Below are 18,320 nucleotides of genomic sequence, written 5' to 3' on the forward strand. Positions count from 1 at the left end.
GATGTTGAAGTGGGGGTGAATATACTACTCAGGGGCGCTGATATTCCCGTTAGGTTCGGTGAGAAGAATATATTTAAAAGCGCTTAGACGGCTGATTAGGCAATGATGTTTGAAATTTAAACACAGCAGGAGCGGTACCAACTGTGCCGCTGAGTACAAGGGACCCGTATTGCTAGAGGAAGCTATAGAGGCAGGGTCCAGGGTCCAGCTGGGGTCCAGTATTTGTATAGTGCTGCCAGTTTCTTGACCTACATAGGGTCGTACGTTACCAGCACTGCAGCAACTCTGAAGTCAAGATTTGTGCAACTTGGGTAGAATGCCGTGCTCTAAGGTGAAGACTGCTCTTACTGAGACAGGCGGACCCATGATACCTGATATATATAAATGAAAGCAAAGCGCATTCTTTAACAGTTGATCAGTCACCTCTATATTTAATTATCTCAATTTACCACACGAAGGAGGTTCAGTACGGTGCTAGAGGATATGTGTGGGGTGAGTGTGCACTTCTAAGGTTCGTCTGCAACTAAGGAATTGCCGAAAATAAACCAACAGCAGTGACGGCGTTGCCCGAAAAATGAGAATGTCAGAGTACCGAGTTTCTGACGTTAAACTCCTTTTCTAACATGTTGGAATGTGTAGTTGTCGTTTTTTCATTCATAACTAAGAAGGGTGGAGGCCACAACTCAGTCGCTTCCTTCTGGAGCTCCGGCATCTTCAACGAAATCGCCAGCTCCAAATAGAGGAACAATTGTCCATACATCTGCTGTTGGAGAGATACCAGACTTCTCGAGCTAAGAGCGCTAGACTTCCAATTCAGACGCACATTCAAAGGGCGCATGATGCAAGGTACAAATATTGACGGATTTAGGCCTTCTTTGAACAGAACGTCGAGTATTTGGCGCGAAAGCCGAAATTAACATTCGGCAGATTGGCAGTGGATTCGTGCAGTGCCCTCCTCTTTTCTTCTTGGTGCGACGGTTTTTTTTTTACACTGTCACAATTTCCTGCAAGAGTTCATAGAAAAGAGTAAAATGGCGACCAGGTTTGAAACAAAACACATCCACGGACAACGCTCACGTCGTAAAATGCGCCGGTCATTTACATTGAATTTAGAACAAATGAAAATACAAAGCCAATGCTGCATTGCTTTTACTGTCCGTTTCTTTATGTCGTTTTTTGTGTGTGTGCCTTTTGCGCCGTTGACACTTTGTAGAATGAGCCAACAAGCCCTGCATCAAGTACTTCGGCATTGCTGAGTTTGATTTAAAGTACAAATCTCAGTTGTAGATATCGCGTAATTGGTTTTTCAAACTATTAGAATATATACAAGTCAATGAACTTTGCACTGAAATATTATTCTCAGTTGTAGATACCGCGTAATTGGTTTTTCAAACTCTTTGAACATATACAAGGCAATGAACTTTGTACTGAATAATTAATAAAAGCTTTCCCTCCATACAGGTTCGACGTAAACGAGGAAATTAGGGCAGTGAAAGCAACTGATATACGTGCACTTAGAGCAAAGACCGGAAAATAGAACATGAAGTAAATGTTGAGCCAGGTTATATCAGAAAAGCAGCCGTAGGGTTATTCTTTCCCAATTGCGTTTTAACCATTTTCATGGGGAGAAGAGGTAAGATCTAGAGAGGGCAATCCCACAGTTGCCCGCCTCTAAGTTCACTGACTCTTGACCCCACAGGATCACAAGAGCAAAAACGCAGCAGCCTTTTCAGGAATTATATAGAACCCTGCGGAGCCGTCAGGTCTTTCACCCCAATATAGGAAAATTGCAGTGCACAGCTGTGCTGTGCTGATCAATCTGCGCAGTATGATCGATACTATAATGAAACACTGAATAAAAAGCCAAATATGTGAAGCCACGTCGACATTTATTCTGCGAGATATATTGCTTCATCATCATCATCATCATCATCATCATCATCATCATCATCATCATCAACCTGACTATACCCACTGCAGGGCGAAGGCCTCTTCCGTACTCCTCCAATAATTCCGGTCCTGTGCTAGCTGCATCCACTTGACTCCTGCGAGCATCTTAACCTCATCCGCCCACCTAACTCTCTGCCGCCCCCTGCTACGCTTTCCTTCTCTTGGAATCCAGTTTGCTACCCTAACCGACCGCCGCTTAGTCTCTTTTCGCATTACATGTCTGGCCCATACAATTTCTTCTTCTTGATTTCCACTAGAATGTCAGTAACTTGAGTTATTTCTCGAACCCACTCTGAACGCTTCCTATCCTTCAAGTTACCGCACCATTTTTCGTTCCTTAGCCCTCTGCGTCTTCCTGAACTTAATAAAAGTCTCTTCGTTAGCCTCCACGTTTCAGCTTCTTAGGTGAGTACAGGTAAAATGTAACTGTTGTATACTTTCCTCTTGAGCGATACCAGTAAGCTGCTAGTCATAATTTGTGAGTGCTTGCCAAATGCGCTCAATCCCAATCTTATTCTTCTTGTTATTTCCCTTTCATGGTCCGGATCTGCGGTTACTACCTGTCCTAAGTAGACATATTCGCCTGCTACTTCGAGTACTTAGCTACCTAGCTTGTTGTTCTGTTTCTTCCCGAGGCTGCTGAAAATTACCTTAGTCATCTGCATATTAGCTTTCAAGCCTACCTTTTCACTTTTACTGTCTAGGTCATCAATCATTCCTTGCAGTTCATCCCTGAGCTACTTAGCTTGAGAATGTCAACAGCAAACTGCAGATTACTGAGGTATTCTAAATCTACCCTTGCCCCTAACTGCTCCCATTATAAGTGTCTGAAAGCTTTCTCTAAGATAGCTGTGAATAGTACTGGGGAGATCATGTCTCCTTGCCTAACACCTGTCTTTATAGGAATTTTGTTACTTTCTTTATGCGGAAGTACGGTTACTGTGCAGCCACTATATATATCTTCCAGTACTTTCACGCACAACTCGTCTATACTCTGCATTCGCAATGCCAGCATGACCACCGAGGTTTCAACGGAGTCAAATGCTTTTTCGTAATCAGTGAATGCTATGTATAAAGCCTGGTTATATTCGAAGCATTTTGCTACCTCCTGGTTTAAGGTATGGATATGATTGACAACTTTCCGAAAATCTTCTTGATCGTTTGCTTCAGTGCAGACTAAGGTTGTCCTGCTTATATTAGCTATTACTCTAGAAAATACTTTATACGTACAGACAGGAAGCTGATTGGTCTTTAATTTTTTGAGGTCCTTAGCATTCTCACTAGGCACTGCGTATACAGGGTGGCCAGTTTTACTAGCTCGATATCTTCCCCGTTCTGCACGAAATCTACAGTTACCTGATCCTCTTCAGCTGCTTTCCTCCTTTTCATAGTTTCTAATGCTTTCTTGTTCTCGTCCTTCGTCACTGGTAGAACGTCTGACTGTTTATCTCCACAGCCAATCTTTTTAGGGTCCTAACTATTTTGGCTACTGTAGAGATCTGTATAGACCTCCTCGGCTACTTTGACTTTCTTGTTCATACTCGTGGTGGTGTTGACCGCCTTGTCTCTTACCGCATACAGCTGATTTTTACCAATGTCCAATTTCATCTTCATCGCTTTAAGGCTTCCGCTGTTCTTTACCGCATGCTCAATTTTCTATATGTTATACTGACTTATATCGGCCACTCTACACTTATTGACTAGCTTTGACATATCTGCATCTTGGATTGGAAGCTTTCATAAGTTGGCGCTTTGAAATCAAATGTTTCGTCTCTTTACACAGCTTACCGGTATCTCTCCTATAGCCTACTTCTACAGCGCACTAAGTAATGATATCATTGAAATTATTTTTCATTGCTTCTAAGGTAATGTCGCCATCCTCGTTTAGAGCTGATTATATATTCTGTAGCGAGATTCTGAAATCTTCTTCCCTCTCCCTCATCGCTAATCCTTTAATAAATTTCTTTCTTACTAATCTGTTTCGTTCCCTCTTCAGTTTAAACTAATTCGAGACCTCACCATCCTGTGGTCACTGCATCGCACTTTCCCGATTTACTCTACATCCTACATAATGTGGGGTTACAATACAGTATGAAGTCAATTCAGTTTTCATTTCCCGTTAGGACTTTTCGATGTAAACTTCCGGTTCTTCTGTTTGCTGAAAACGATATTGATGATTCTTAAGTTATTGCGCTTGAAAACGCAACAATAACTACCCTTTGCTACTCCTCGCACCAATGAGACAGTCACCCACTGTTTGCTTTCCTGCCTGCTTTTCCCCTAACTTGCAGGTGAAGTAGCCAATTAGTACAACAACCTGCGTCTTTCCTTTCCGCATTGCTGATTGTACATCTTCGTAGAAGCTTTGTACTGTCTAGTCGCCATGACTACATGTAGGTGCGTACGCTTCTACAACCTTCAGCTTATACAGTTTATTTAGGTTAATGACGTTGCCGGCTACACTGTAATTAAAGCTGTACGATTCATTTATACTACCAGCTACATCCTTATTGATAAGGAAACCTATTCATAGTTCCCGTCTCCCTGGCAAACTTCGACAACAGACTACATATCCGTCCTTCAGTACAGTTTATGTCTCATTCGGCCTCATAACCTCACTAAGCCCTATGACATCGCATTTCATACCATCTAGTTCCTTTAACAGCACTGCTAAACTAGCTTCACTAGCTAGGGTTCTAGGATAAACTTTGCCAGGGTCAGTTTCCAATGACGGCCTGTCCTGCGGAGCCAGAGATACTTAGCACCCTAGCTGCGTCAAAGGTCTGACCGCCGCTGTCATCTGTTGCTCCGCAGCCGCTGGGGACTGACGACCGGGGTTTTACAAGTCGAATGATGGGAGGCTGTGACTAATAACGGCACCAGGGTGGCCAGCTCCTGTCCTTCTGAGGGCGTGCGTTGCCGGTGGTGTTCATTGGCATCAGGTTGCACCCCAAACCTGTTTATGCAATTCTATCGACAAGCAGAGGTTTCTTTTTTTTTTTTTTTTTTTTTTTTACCTGGTGGAGAATAGCGCGGCACCGGGATTCGAGCTGGGTCCTCTTGCTTTCTAGGCGGATGTTCTACGTCTACGACACCGCTGCATTCCATTCGCATTGCTTCACATGTCTTACAAAAATAAAAAAGAGGATATAGAAATAAATATGAAAAGCAAAATGGTAGCACTAATTTGGTTAAAACATATGGCCACACGAAAGCTCTATTCAGCTTGGTTTGAAGTTGTTTTAATTGGTTTTGCTATGCTTTACTTAGTTCCATTTCATCGTAATTAGCTCGTACGATGAGTTGTAATTCACGCACAAGGTGTGAAGTCGCAGTAAAAGCCGTTTTCTCAACTTTTAGCCGAATGTAGGATAATTTCTCGGCCAGCCTTGCCTGTCGCTCATCGGCAAGTTTATCTTGGTAGTTTAGTTGATGCAGAAACACTGTCGCTGTGTTTTCGCACAGTCTTCACGCCGCTTGTGGAGGCGTATCTCAGCCCTGGCAATGTCATGAAAAGACGCCACTGCTGACGTCATACAGGTGTACACAGGCAAATAAGTGTGTTCACGTCACACGAAGCGCCGACTGATTAGTTCCTCACCATGTCATCTGCCAACCACGAGTAGCAACAGCATGCTCGTGTGAAGGACTGTGATGTGTGCTGCCCGAATCTCGAAGAGCGACATAGATGTTAAACTCCCCTGGAGTTAAGGCATACTAACATGCCAGCTTAGGAACCTGTCGACGGGGCCCAGACGTTGATTGTGACGTCACACAAAATCCCGACCAACCGATACTCGGCTATGAAACCCGCCAACTATCGCTTGCCAGAGGCTTCACACCGCACCCATATTGTGCAGTGGATTATCAAGTAAAACTTTTGTTGTAAAAACAAATATTTGTGACATGTATGGCTTCCTGCGCTGGCGACGTTTACAGCGCTACTACTTTGTCAGAGAATACCAACTTTGCCGAAGAGCTTAAAAACAGGCTTGTTGATAACACTTAGTTTTTTGCATTTTGTTTTAGCATGTTGAAAACTAGAAGCGACCTTGTTTTACTAAAAATAAATTTAAATTGAAATAAGAATATATTTATTTAAATTAAAATGAAAGCAAATAACAGGATGCTTCGAATGACAACAGCGCGTTCACCTTTTATCACTCGTCACACCCTTCCTTCCTCTTTCATAAGTTCATTGGTCTCCATGAAACAATATGTAATTAAAAAGCTTCACTCTAAACAACTTTTCTGTAAAAGCATTGTCAGCGAGCGGTTAACATGCGCTTTAGTCACGACACTGGCTACAGCGGTGGCACTGGACAAGATGAAGCGGCTGGCTAGAACTATTGTTGGAGAAAAAAATAAGCGGTATATGATGTGCCTACAGCGTCAATGTCCAAAAGCGACAGTGTCTATGACGAACTTGGTAGTGAAGCTTGTAGATATTTTATATTATTAGCGCTTCATTAATGAGAATTGGCATTGTACAGTAGACCGGCGCCGAGGCCGGGATTGAATCTTACATCTACTGAGCCAAATTGATGGGACCAAACATATGAGATAATTTCGCTTAAAACGCTTTAAATTGTAGTTTGTGTATTTCTTTTCAGTTTTATAAATGAGCTTTTGCAGATGAAGCTTGTGTGAAATATATTTTATTAAGCAACTCTAATTTCACAGGGCACCCAAGTCAATGCAGGCAACCATGGTGCCCAACAATATGGCGGTCGTGTCATTTCGTGGCTACAACAGCAAGACAATGCTGTTGTTCACCAAACTCAAAAATTACGCCTTGCGCCAACGCATGGTCGACGTGACATTTTTTAACGCCTAATTTACTTGAGTGATGATGCAATAATAAATTGTAAAAGCTCAATGAAGACAGTACCGAAGCGCAGCAGAGATGCGGAAGCACTGAAAACTGATTCGCTGAATTCAATATTGGTGACGCCTATTTTGTAAACTCGAAGGGAAAGGAGCGGCGGAGGGGATGGAACAGTGTACAGCTAAAAAAACAACATTGTTACACAAGACGAAGCAGCATTAGGTTACCTTTACATTTGCGAAATGAGACGAAAAAGCTTCGTCTTTTATGCAGCCTAAAACAACCGATGATGAATGTTTGCAGAGGAACATGAAGTTTCCGCACAACGCTTACAATGTCTCAGAAAACGTGGCTATTTATAGGTCACTTGTAAAACATAAGCAGAGCTGATCGGGGGAGCGGGGTGTGATACACTCTACCTATTTCCCCCTGAATTTCAGATTTAAGTTTAGAATCGCGCACCAATATGACGGCCAGGGATTCCATTATTTTCAAGCAAGACCCTCCTTCCACTCGTCAAATCTAATAGCGAGAATGTCCGATCCTGTTGTGCGCCTTACTCACCAGCTGACGGCACTGACTGCATGCGTGACTTCATTTATCACGAGTGAACTCATGGAGATCAATCACCCTGTGATGGCAGAAGCAAACAAGCGTTTCTCCCGTAAATCAATCATTTCGCTTTTTCACTTCCCTAAGCTATATTACACGTGCGCGGTAAATTAGAGCAATCATGTGTTCGTCAGGCACATGGAGTCAATAAAAACTCAAAGAGGAAGGAATGTGATCAAAACGTGGAGCATCCAATTATCTTGGATGATATATAGGTATGGGAAGAACATACAAGGTGCTCCTCTACTATAAAACCGTAAAGTGCAAGATCGCAGTAGGCTACTCATCCAACGGCAAGATGACACGCGGTTTTTCATCTACGTTGGCCACTGCGTGTGCACTGCTGCTTCTTTTCCAGCTTGTTTCTAGCGAACCAAAGCTCCAGCTGGACCACGATACTGTCGATGCTTTCAAGGTACGTTCACTCTCTCCTGCTTTAAGAACGGCTTCCTTGGATATGAAAAACGAGTCGGCTTGCGACACTGAATTCGCCCGATTAGTTATGTGTCTGCATCTTTGCCAAATACAGGTCGGCGCTGATAACCTCAGTATGAATGGGAACAAAACCTGCGTTTTCGATTTACAATTACGCCATAAATACTCGTTGGATGCGCACTACATTGTTTTTTTTTGTAAAGAATCTTCCTCTCGCGGAAAACGCATATTGCGCACTTTAAATTTTGTTTTGAAGTAACTAAAAATTCCGCTCTGGCAGGAAATTTGATCGTCCATTTCAGATTTGATACACCATTGCTCAATACACTGACAAGTTGATCGAAATGAAAATGTTGACGAAATTCCTGCGGAAACTCACTTTCTATAGGAGGGTCTGCGAATAAAAGTTTGTTATACTAAAATGCAACATCACCGAGGTAGATATTTTACACAAAATACCAGGAGGACATTTCATAAAAAACATAAATTGTTCTTCGCAAATGACGGCATTGAGTTACCCCACTAGTATATTTCCTTGTCTTGCCTTTGCAGATCATCAATGACACTTTAGAAACCAATCTATAAAACTCATTATCAAGGAGATTTGCGACGCATCGTTGCACACAGCCTTAGATTGCATTCACCATGTGAACCTATAGGAGAAGAAAACAAAAAAGAAAAACAAAAAAACGTCGGCTGTGCATATTTATTTTCGGTTGCATAGTCAGCCATTGGAGCACATTCTATTACTCTAAAGATAGAACACGAGAGGCTTTTCATATGAGCAGCTCACACATGTTTAAACGAGCCGGGAATTACACATCTATGCATTGGCTCAGTGGCTAAGGCACTCGAATTGCTGTTTCGAAGGACTCTAATTCGATCCGTGCCGCAGCGACATCGTTCCGATGAAGGCGAAACGGAAGGAGCCCGTGTACTGTGCAATGTCTGCGCTGATTCAAGAACCTCACTTGTTCAAAATTTTCGGCACCATGCTCTGCAGGGTTTCTCGTAGCCTGAATTAAATCCTACAAGAAAAAAACAAATCAGAAAGAAGGGTTCTTTATAGTGGTGTTAAATGCATGTCTCGACAGCAATTCTGCCCCATTTCGAGTTGGAGATTATTTAACTTCAAATAGGTTTAGAACGTGAAGGAGTATTTAGTTAGAAGGCAGCGCCAACATCGTAGTTTGCGTGGCAGACGACAGAAAATACATTGAAATTGATGCCGTGCTTCAGGCATGCACCTGTAGCATCGAATCAGAAATTATGTCACCGGCTCAGACTTTTTCGTTACTGTGTTAGAGCGCAGATGGCGCCTTGCATACACAAAATGACCATATAAATTTTGGCAACATTGTTCATCTTGTTGTCAGAAAGGGAAAGAGGGTTCTACTTTATCGCACCATAGAAAAAGGATTGCTTTGCAAACAATCGTAGCTTTAAAAAGCCTGGTTGACAAACCCTGCGTGGTAATAATTGACTTCAAGGTTCTGGAACATTTTCCTGTAGGTACGCTACGAAAAATCATACCATTAACTTTTAGATAGACTTCACTTGTGTGGAATGGTAAATGCGCTGCTTGATGATAATGAGACGGAAGAATAAGGTCTTCTTTGGTCGCTCAACAGACTAAACGCATTGAAGGTGCATACGTTGACAACCTGCTTCATTTTATTCAATATCATGAAGCGGGATTGCACTACACAGGCAAACTGCGCTGCCCTTCTGTGTGCGTATGAAGGAGGCAGCGTTGAAGGCCCCGTTCTTCAAGAATTTAGGCTTCAGTGTTGTCGGCGTCGCAGTTGGAAATGTTAGCGGGAATCACGAACATGCCTACGACGTGCGGTAGTTTCCAGGTATCGTGGTCAAACACACACTTGAAAGCGGGTTCGTTGACATGACTAGACAGCAAGGCATGGCCGTGTAGGGAGGCGCTACCCCATCGGGCTTAGCTTTTGAGAGAGAAGGGTGATAGTAATCGATCCCACCCCACCTTTAGATCGCAAGTGGGACACGCTACTCCTAGGCTATTTAGGCACGTTTTGTATGGGTCGAAACGCGGCTTTAACTGCTATATAAAAACCGCACATGCCGCTATGACCCACGTTGTCTGTTGCCTTCTCTCCCGACTCCGTCCCTGGGAAATGTGGGGCAGATTGCGCAGCACCGGGATTTGAACCGTAGGCCTCTTGTCAATTAGGCAGATGCTCTACATAAACCTAATCTCAACCTGTATACTGAAGATTAGGTATTATAAAGCATACCACAGTAATGCGCGGCTCTGAGATGACACTGCCGTGGTTAGTTCACTGTATAACTCTGTGTAACTTGCCAAATTTCGTAAATGACTTAGAATGGCGCGTTCAAGCCATGGAATAAAAAAGAAACTAGCATATGCCCGTAAGTTTGCTAAGGTGTGACAATGCGGAAGTATGTTACTTTACTCCAAGGTGCGTTAATTTGTAAAGCACTTAGTCATCAAAAGCTGCACAGTGACTACGAATAAAAAGTCACTAATTCAATTCCGACTCGAGTATGTGTAAGGTTTGTAAAAATACTACATCTTACATAACGTTCCTTCGTGAAGGGCTAAAGCATGCTACGGGGAATCAGGGTCATTGATCGACCTTGTCGATTGTGAAATGTGGCTGCAAATATGACTTAGGCGGGCTCGAATGTTTTCTAGCAGGCAATTTCTTCCTTGCGGACACACTGTACTATAAGGCAAACATATTTTTATATATACACAAACAAAAGCGTGTTTTAATTTCAGAGTACTGTAATAAAAATCAGTCTGATGATAATATGTTGGCAATAATTAGGATATAGCTCGTGCAGGTCGCTGCAACCACAGATCAGAATCAGTGCTTTGCTGTGCGCCTGGAGAGACACGTTGCAAAGATAAATATGGTTGCGGCCCAAGCGAGTCTTGGAAAGCTCTACTTAAAATCATGCATTCCTCGGTATAAGTGATAAAGAATATTACTCAATGCAGTGTTTCTCAGCCATAGATGTGTTGTGGACCTCTTGGGCATCAGAAAAAGTGGTAGGAGGGTCCCTTCAAACCACTGGAGAGGGAGATGGGGAGGGGGATCTTGTGCGGACTGCGGCCGCCATTCCGGGAGCAGATCGTGGCACTGAGATTCAGTTAAGGGGAAAACCGGCCTCTAGGAAACGGCTCTTAAGCGAGCGCTTCCAGGCCTTCAGAGCAAGGGGGACGGGAGTGTGTGGTGGGGGGGAGGCGACGCGTCTGTGCCGGTATGCATGCCACTAGTCCAGAGTCTACTCCTCCCGAAACCGCGTCACTTGCTCATCGGATACGAAACACTGCTTTGAAGCCCCGTGCATTTAGAGACATGGTGGTGACAGCTAGGTTGAGCAGAGCTTTCTTTTTATTTAGCTGTTACTACCCTCGTAAGAATAAAGTGCCATCTCTCGAGACCTCGGGATTCATTCTTTCTGGTTAACATCCCTGCCTTCCGCCCTCCTTTTCTCCTCCTCCTCCCTCTTGAGACCTAATACCTTTATGGCAATCTAATATTTTCAATTGTATTCATATCGGAATTCTTTGTACAAGTCACGACAAACGTCGTTTCTTTTAAGGCGTGTAGTTGGTGCCCTTTTTCTGAAACTGAAAAGATTTCAAGAACACAAAGCACGACTTAATGGAAAATGCGAAGTGAAAGCTGGATCTACATATTATTTCTCATAATAACCGATGGTGAATGAAGAATATATGCGGTAGATTTTTATATGGTATTCCGATTGAATAATATAGTGTGAAAGGACAATAAGGAGGCAAAATTTATATTTTTTCGTTTTGAAAAAGAATAGCATATATAGGGAATAGCTTGTGTTTTTATTTCTCTCTTCTGCAATTATACGCAGAAAATGTTGCTTCTCTTTTGCTCACCCAACTTTGTTTTATCATGCAACTAAAACAACGTCGAAGAATCTAAGCCTGCACGTACATATGATAATTTTTTGGGTGCTGTGTTGTGTTTGTGTGCACGTATTTCCAGACGGGCTGAGAAATGGTTGCCTAGCTGAAAACTGTGATACGGAAAATTGCGCAAGTTGTTCTGGTAATTTTTAATCGTGCATCTGATCACAGAGACTTGAATGAAGACGTCCCGGTATGCCCTTTTTCAACTCGAATAGAAGCCCTTTTTCAGCAACACCTTTTTTCGTATTTTACTCTCTGACCACCAAACGTACCAGAAAATGAATGAAAATGGAAATCACTACAATTCAGGCAGAAAAATAAACTGACGCGCTTTCTTGTTGCAGACTCTTGAGAACTTTCCCTATGCCGTTGCTCTATACGACATCGACAGAGATGGAGATCTCGACTGCCTTAATGCGGTGCGGCAGGAGTTCGAAAAGGAGCCTCCAAGCGCAACTTACATTCTTTCTATCAAGGACCAGAACGGACAGACTATGTAAGTGGCAAGTATTACACATCTTCACGAGGTTCAAGTGTACAATTACTGAATTCTCTATTACCTGTCATGCAGGTTTGCAATATAGACGTATGGGTTGATTAATTAAGGTTGATAGTTAACGAAACTGAGTCGATCTTTATGAGCTGTGAAGTAAGGGTGACGGGTGGTTTCCTGCTTGCTTCTTTTTTGGAGTAGGGGTCGCATTTTATTCAGCCAGTAATTACTTCAAGTTCGTTAAACATGCAGCACCCATCCTTAATACAACTAAGCAATGTCTTGACTCCCCGGGTTATGCCCCGCAAAGAAATATATGTTGAAACCCATTTTTAGGATTCTAATAAATTTGTCTTAAGGGATGCTCAGTCAAAGAATAAAAAAAGATGCTCTTGCGGCGTGGTGTTAATATATCCTTTCACGCAAACAGTAATAAGATATAAATATCCACAAAGAAGTTGGCTTGTTAGGCACTTCACCTAATCCAAATTGCATTCAAACAACACGAGTATTGCGATTAGAACAATCGCATACCCAAGCGGCTGTTACTTTGTAGAAATTGAAAATAAATTATCCTAGCGATAGCATGCAGACTTCGGTCGTGCCAATTCACTATTTGAATGCAAATCAGTAAATTAAAGGAACCTGCAGCCATGTCGAAAATTTTGTTCTTGCAAAGGACCTCAAACCTCACATTTATAGACACGCATTATACCCGTTACGTGTGGTAGCGGCACTTTGGAGTTAAAAAAGATTTGTAACACAATAATATGCTTGTGACTCCTATTTTTTGCAACGAAAAAGAGTTTGTTGAAAAACATTATCTCTGCGAGAGCTGTCGAAACTTTAGAGGGCCCAAAGTTTAAATGCTTTGGCAATGTTAACGGGTCTGTGGTAAAAGTTAGAATGCCAATTAGAATCAAATAGAAAGCACTGGTTTTCATTCAATAGTACGCTCACTATAGAATATATAGCTGGTAATTTTAATAATATTTAGAAAAGTATGTTAGCGCAATGGTAATAAATAATCTAACATTGTTGACAAAACCTATGCAGTCGTTTTTTGTTACGAAATTTAAAATAACGTTACGCACCACCGTGGGGTGCACTAGTTAGGAGGCTCGCCTATAGTGTTCAAGGATGCGGATTCGAATCCCGGCCGCGGCTGCCGCTTTTCGATGAAGGGGAAAAGCAGGACACCCGTGTTTTGCGATGTAAGTGCACGTTAAAGAACCCAAGTGGTCGAAATTTTCCGAGCCCTCCAATACAGCGCCTCTCACTAGTTGTTCTGGGACGTTAAACCCCAATAAACCAAAGCAAACAAAAATATTGTTACAGTGTGCCAAAGTTACTGTACTTAGCACAATTATTTCAAATCTACACCAGTGTATTAGTGGTGTGATCACCTGTGTCGTAAACGGAATGTGCAGGATTCAATCTCCAGTGCCGCTAGTTATCATCCAGTAAAAGAATGGTCATGACCTTTTCCGCGGCCTAGTGTGTGGCTTAGCTTGGAAAGTGGGGTCAAAGACCCACTTGCCATGACGGCTGCTGAGGACATGACGGGTGCTGACAAGGACATGACGGGTGCTGAGGTGTCCGTGTTGTCATCTTGCTTATTCGTGTCTGAGCTGCGTTAAATATCCTGTTATAACGAGAAATACAGTACAAGGTGCTTTCAGGCCGAAGCCACCCGCTGCGGCATTAAAAATGCATCGCCATCAGCACCACAGTTTTTACAACTTACGTTTAATGCCTGATAATCTTATGTGTAAAGGAAACTTATGTTCAGAAAAGTTTTTTGAGCAAGTATTTTAAGGTATGCCGTTAGGGTGGAATTTAAGGTTTTCTCCAGGATAAGCCAATATAAAAGAAAACGCACCCGGCACATTCAAAGGCGTTTTTACAAATAGATGAAAGAAGCAGTGCATCTACTTAGGTTTGACAGAAAAAGCATTTTATTGCCATAAAAACGACAAGGTGGTGAAATTTGGTAATCTAAAATTCCATAGTCAGCGGTGTTTGATCCAGAGTATGTGGAACGTAGGTATCTGATAAGGATTGTATTATCATCCCCACAGGCAATATGGATATAGACAGGTGCAATATTTACTGCACCTGCCAGGATATTCAGATTGAACCATTTTTATTTTCATTGCAGGAAAAACTACACGTACTACTTGCAGCCTGGACCAACGCCTGATAGCAACGTGGTCGTTATTAACAATGGTAAATACGTATATATAGGATCTGCCAGTTGTTGATATACTTGTTATTAAGAAAAAAAAAAGACAACATAATGTAAAACAACTGCGTATAGCACGACTTCTTCAAAGAGAAACGATGGTCGCATATACAAAAAACCTGCAAATAATTTAATAAATAACAATGACAGGAGAGCAATAAAGTACCCGTAGTGATGACAGTAAAAATAACATTGAACTGAATAAGATATTTGTTGGCTGAGACTATATAATTTATCTTCTTACTTAGTCCTGAGAAATTTCAATATGAAATGCCGTGACATATGTATTTCGCCAATCCGAATTTTTATCATTAATGATGTAAAGGTCCTTTGACCTTAATAAAGTGAAATTCATACGGATTTTGTAGGACCGCAGTCAACTCATAATCCTACTTCGAAATGATGAAAGTCCAAAAGATATCATAAACGGGTTCGGGATGAAATATTAAATATGACTGACCATTCGCCACAGGTTCTTCAGCTGTTTATCAAAGTATATTAAATATTATCTAGAAGGAGGAAGAAATGCCTAGTGTGTCTAAAAAGCTGATGTATGCTTTAAATCTCAAATACATGGAATACATCCAGCTAAAAAATGTCAAAAGAAGCGAGATTTCTGCAACCCAATTGTTCTTAAATTACGTAAACTTTCAAAACTGCTCTAACACTTACAGCTGAACAAAAACTATCTGTGGAAGCAATGTTTTATTATTGGGGCTTTAAAAATGAGGCTGGGTAAATTTTAAGACTTGAACTGTGTAAATTTATGGTTTTAAAGCTATATTTTAAATTGATGGTAGCCTGTTTAGATAATCAAGACCACGTTCGATGATTAGGTCTAATGATCAGAGTCCTCTCAAACTTTGTGCCCTTAAGAGAATATCGGCATAGAAGCCATCCTTTTCTAATAATTTCTTTCTTTAGCTTTAAAGAGAAATGTGCTATCACACTAGCATTTCAAAGCTTCGCTTCTCCAATAATCAACTCAGGGATTAGAATATGAAGTTTATGTATTACTAATGAACAGAGTAAGGTGTTTTTTTTTTTTTTTTTTTTGGTTGCATAGTAGGAGTGTATACCCACTTGGCGACTTTTTAACTGTTGTAAGAACATCGATTTTTCACAATTGAATCATAAAACAATGAAAGTTAATATCCTAGGAGCAAAAAAGCAAGAGCACCTTAAGCACTGGACTGTGCTTTTTAGTTGTCTAGCATTTGATTTTACAAATTTATGATATATTTCAAACCTAAGAAGATATAATACATGTAGCTTCATATACCAACTTCTGGCTAGGTGCTGCCACTTGCACATTAGACCATTATATGTTGATGAATGTCTAACACTGCACTCTACATTTAATGTGATGTGATCGCTTACAGATTATGACCACCCATTAGAGAACCGTTTCGTATATTCTGACTACGAGAACTGTGTTATTATGCAGTTCCCCATGAACAATCGTCAAGGTAAGCTGAATTCATTACAGCATGCATGGAGCAGATTGAACGGGGCTGCAGTGATTTTTCTTCACCCAGAGACGTAATTTGTGACGAAAACATGAGGACTCGCAAGTGGTTCCTGTTCCAAGAGTTAGTCGTTAGCCTGAGGAGGGGAAGAAATGTTTCGGGATGACCAGATATACGGTATCACTGTTATGCAAGTAAGGTTATATTTTCCTCGATGATTGCAATAACCCCTTTTGCATGAGTAATGTTTTAAGTCTAAGCCCAGGCTTCACATCCACGACAAAATATTTCTGAGGAGTAACCGTGGGCGAACGTGAGTCAATGATGGTAGAGGATGGTGGCAGGGTGGTGAAAGGAGTTGAGAATGGCGGTAGAAAAAAAAAAAGAAAGTGTGTGGAGTGGGGAGGAGGGGGAACGGCTTGCGGCAACTGTGATCCGTGGAGGGCATGAATAACGTACAGCAGAGCGCCCCAAATCGACGAGGGGGCCTACCGGAATAAACGAGAGCTACAGCGGTCAGACTGCGTCGAGAGGAAGAAAGCTAGGGTGCAAAGAAAATTGCTGCACAGCGCAAGAGAAATTCATCTGAGCTTTGAAACATTTTCCCAAAATTGCCATGACATCTCCACATATTGCTCGTCTAGAGCAACTTGCTTCTAGATGAGGAAGAGTTTTGAGGTGAGCCTGTATGCGGCAGAAAAGGTACCCGAAAGCTCTTAGAGAAATAGTATGGAGCTGACACGTTAATCCCTCACAATAGCCAAACAAAAACTAGCAAGTCTTTAGCTGGCTAGTTTTTGCAATAGCTTTCAGGGAAGGAGTGTCATTGCGTAGGCGCTCTAAATTGGCGCCACACTCCCGTTACGCAAAATCCAATGCGCATGATATCACGAATAAAATTTGCGTAACGCGAGAGGATGTACTCTCTGCGTGTGCTCTCTGTGAACTGTACGCAGAAGCTCCTGTGTTCCTTAAGTTCTAGCCTCTGTTCCTTTCCAGGAAACATGAAGGAGCAAAAGTAAAAACAATTAAGTCATGGAAAGACGAATCATTCGAATGAACTCTCACGAAAATTGTCCCGTATGCATTCATTTTGTTATATGATAGAGCGGCAATGATTGTGTTCAAGATCTCCTATGTTTATAAAAAATCACTTACCTAAATTTAGCCTTTAATGCCGGGTTACTGCTTTTATATCTTTTGTAGAGCACGCATAGTTAAAAGAGAAATGAAAAACATGCAAAAAACACGCCAAGCGCAAGCCTAAAAGACATACATTATCCAGCAGCACCAATTTCTTCTGGTCACTATATTCTCTACACCGAGAGAAAGACACAATATTGTCGTTCCGATGCTTGTGAATAATTCTATCTCCTTTATTTCCTACTTGCCGATGTAATTACGATGCAACCTTCTCTTGCTTCGCAGTGTGTGTATTGTGGGTGAATAGTGCAATAAAAGATGACGTCCCACAAAGCTGCGTCGACCAGTACCAAGACAACTGCAGTGAAGGAACGCCGTCATACGACCAAGATTCCTGCGCAGGAGTGCTTCATTAGAAGCCTGGCTAAAGACTTGGTGTTTGTGAATTCATAGTTAAGTCAGATAAAAATAAATAAATTTTCATTCCATTCACCGTTGAGTTCAAGAAGTATATGGTTCATTCAATTAGATTTTTTTCGATATCAGCCCTCGCTTTCACCTATCCGCAAGAGATGGCAAAGCAGTCCAAGACAATGGCCAAAAATGTGTGCACCAAATATGTTGTCAGCAGCGCTGTTAGTAGCTAGGAAGTGAAATGTACTTTACCTATCTCTATTAATATATTACGTTTGTATGAAAATAAACTCTCACTGAAAGGATGCAGATACTAAAAAGTATGGCTGATATAGAGCTTCATCTGTAACAAAACCAAGAATATTTGCATTGATTTATTAATAAAGTTGACGTTGTGCTACAATTGCCTAGACGCATCATAAAGGAAACTTGCTACTCTGCTTGAGAATCCAGTCAGTCTTATTCATATGACTCCATAATACAGGCAATCCAAACTAAACCAACCATACTTTTACCTTATACCTCTTTGTGCGGATAAGCCGTTCCCAATTTCATGCCAGCGAGAGGGAGAGCGAGAATAACGAGAGAGAGAGAACTCTTTATTGCAAAGCCGAGAATTTAGCCGACATTCAGAATTCACTGACATGCTGCTCTGCGTAGGATAATTAAATGAGAACTACATTCTATATCGTAGGAGTTGGTGAAGTCAAGAGGAACTGAAGACTGACAAGGCAAGAAAATGAAGAAGCAGATTGCTCGATTTTGGAGGAAGGTCTTGAAAT

At 41.7% G+C, this 18,320-nt stretch overlaps 1 protein-coding gene across 1 annotated transcript; it reads left to right on the plus strand.

The window, feature by feature from the left end:
• The first annotated feature begins 7,684 nt into the window (after nucleotides 1-7,684).
• On the plus strand, nucleotides 7,685-17,616 carry LOC146198764 (uncharacterized). Its single transcript, XM_084592643.1, has 5 exons — nucleotides 7,685-7,805; nucleotides 12,119-12,270; nucleotides 14,429-14,496; nucleotides 15,895-15,981; nucleotides 17,410-17,616. Exons 1-5 carry the CDS (start codon nucleotides 7,689-7,691, stop codon nucleotides 17,538-17,540), a joined length of 555 nt encoding a protein of 184 aa, XP_084448769.1. The 5' UTR covers nucleotides 7,685-7,688; the 3' UTR covers nucleotides 17,541-17,616.
• The last annotated feature ends 704 nt before the right edge of the window (nucleotides 17,617-18,320 follow it).

The sequence above is a fragment of the Amblyomma maculatum genome, chromosome 2 (genome assembly GCF_055883805.1).
Source record: "Amblyomma maculatum isolate TAMU_Amacu chromosome 2, ASM5588380v1, whole genome shotgun sequence".
NCBI classification, from domain to species: Eukaryota; Metazoa; Arthropoda; class Arachnida; order Ixodida; family Ixodidae; genus Amblyomma; species Amblyomma maculatum.

Excerpts from the sequence above, each read along its gene's own strand:
- LOC146198764 (XM_084592643.1), top strand. The coding sequence starts at position 7,689 with ATGACACGCGGTTTTTCATCTACGTTGGCCACTGCGTGTGCACTGCTG. Across the intron at positions 12,271-14,428 it reads GACCAGAACGGACAGACTAT|GAAAAACTACACGTACTACT; the intron begins GTAAGTGGCAAG and ends TTTTCATTGCAG. Across the intron at positions 14,497-15,894 it reads CGTGGTCGTTATTAACAATG|ATTATGACCACCCATTAGAG; the intron begins GTAAATACGTAT and ends GATCGCTTACAG.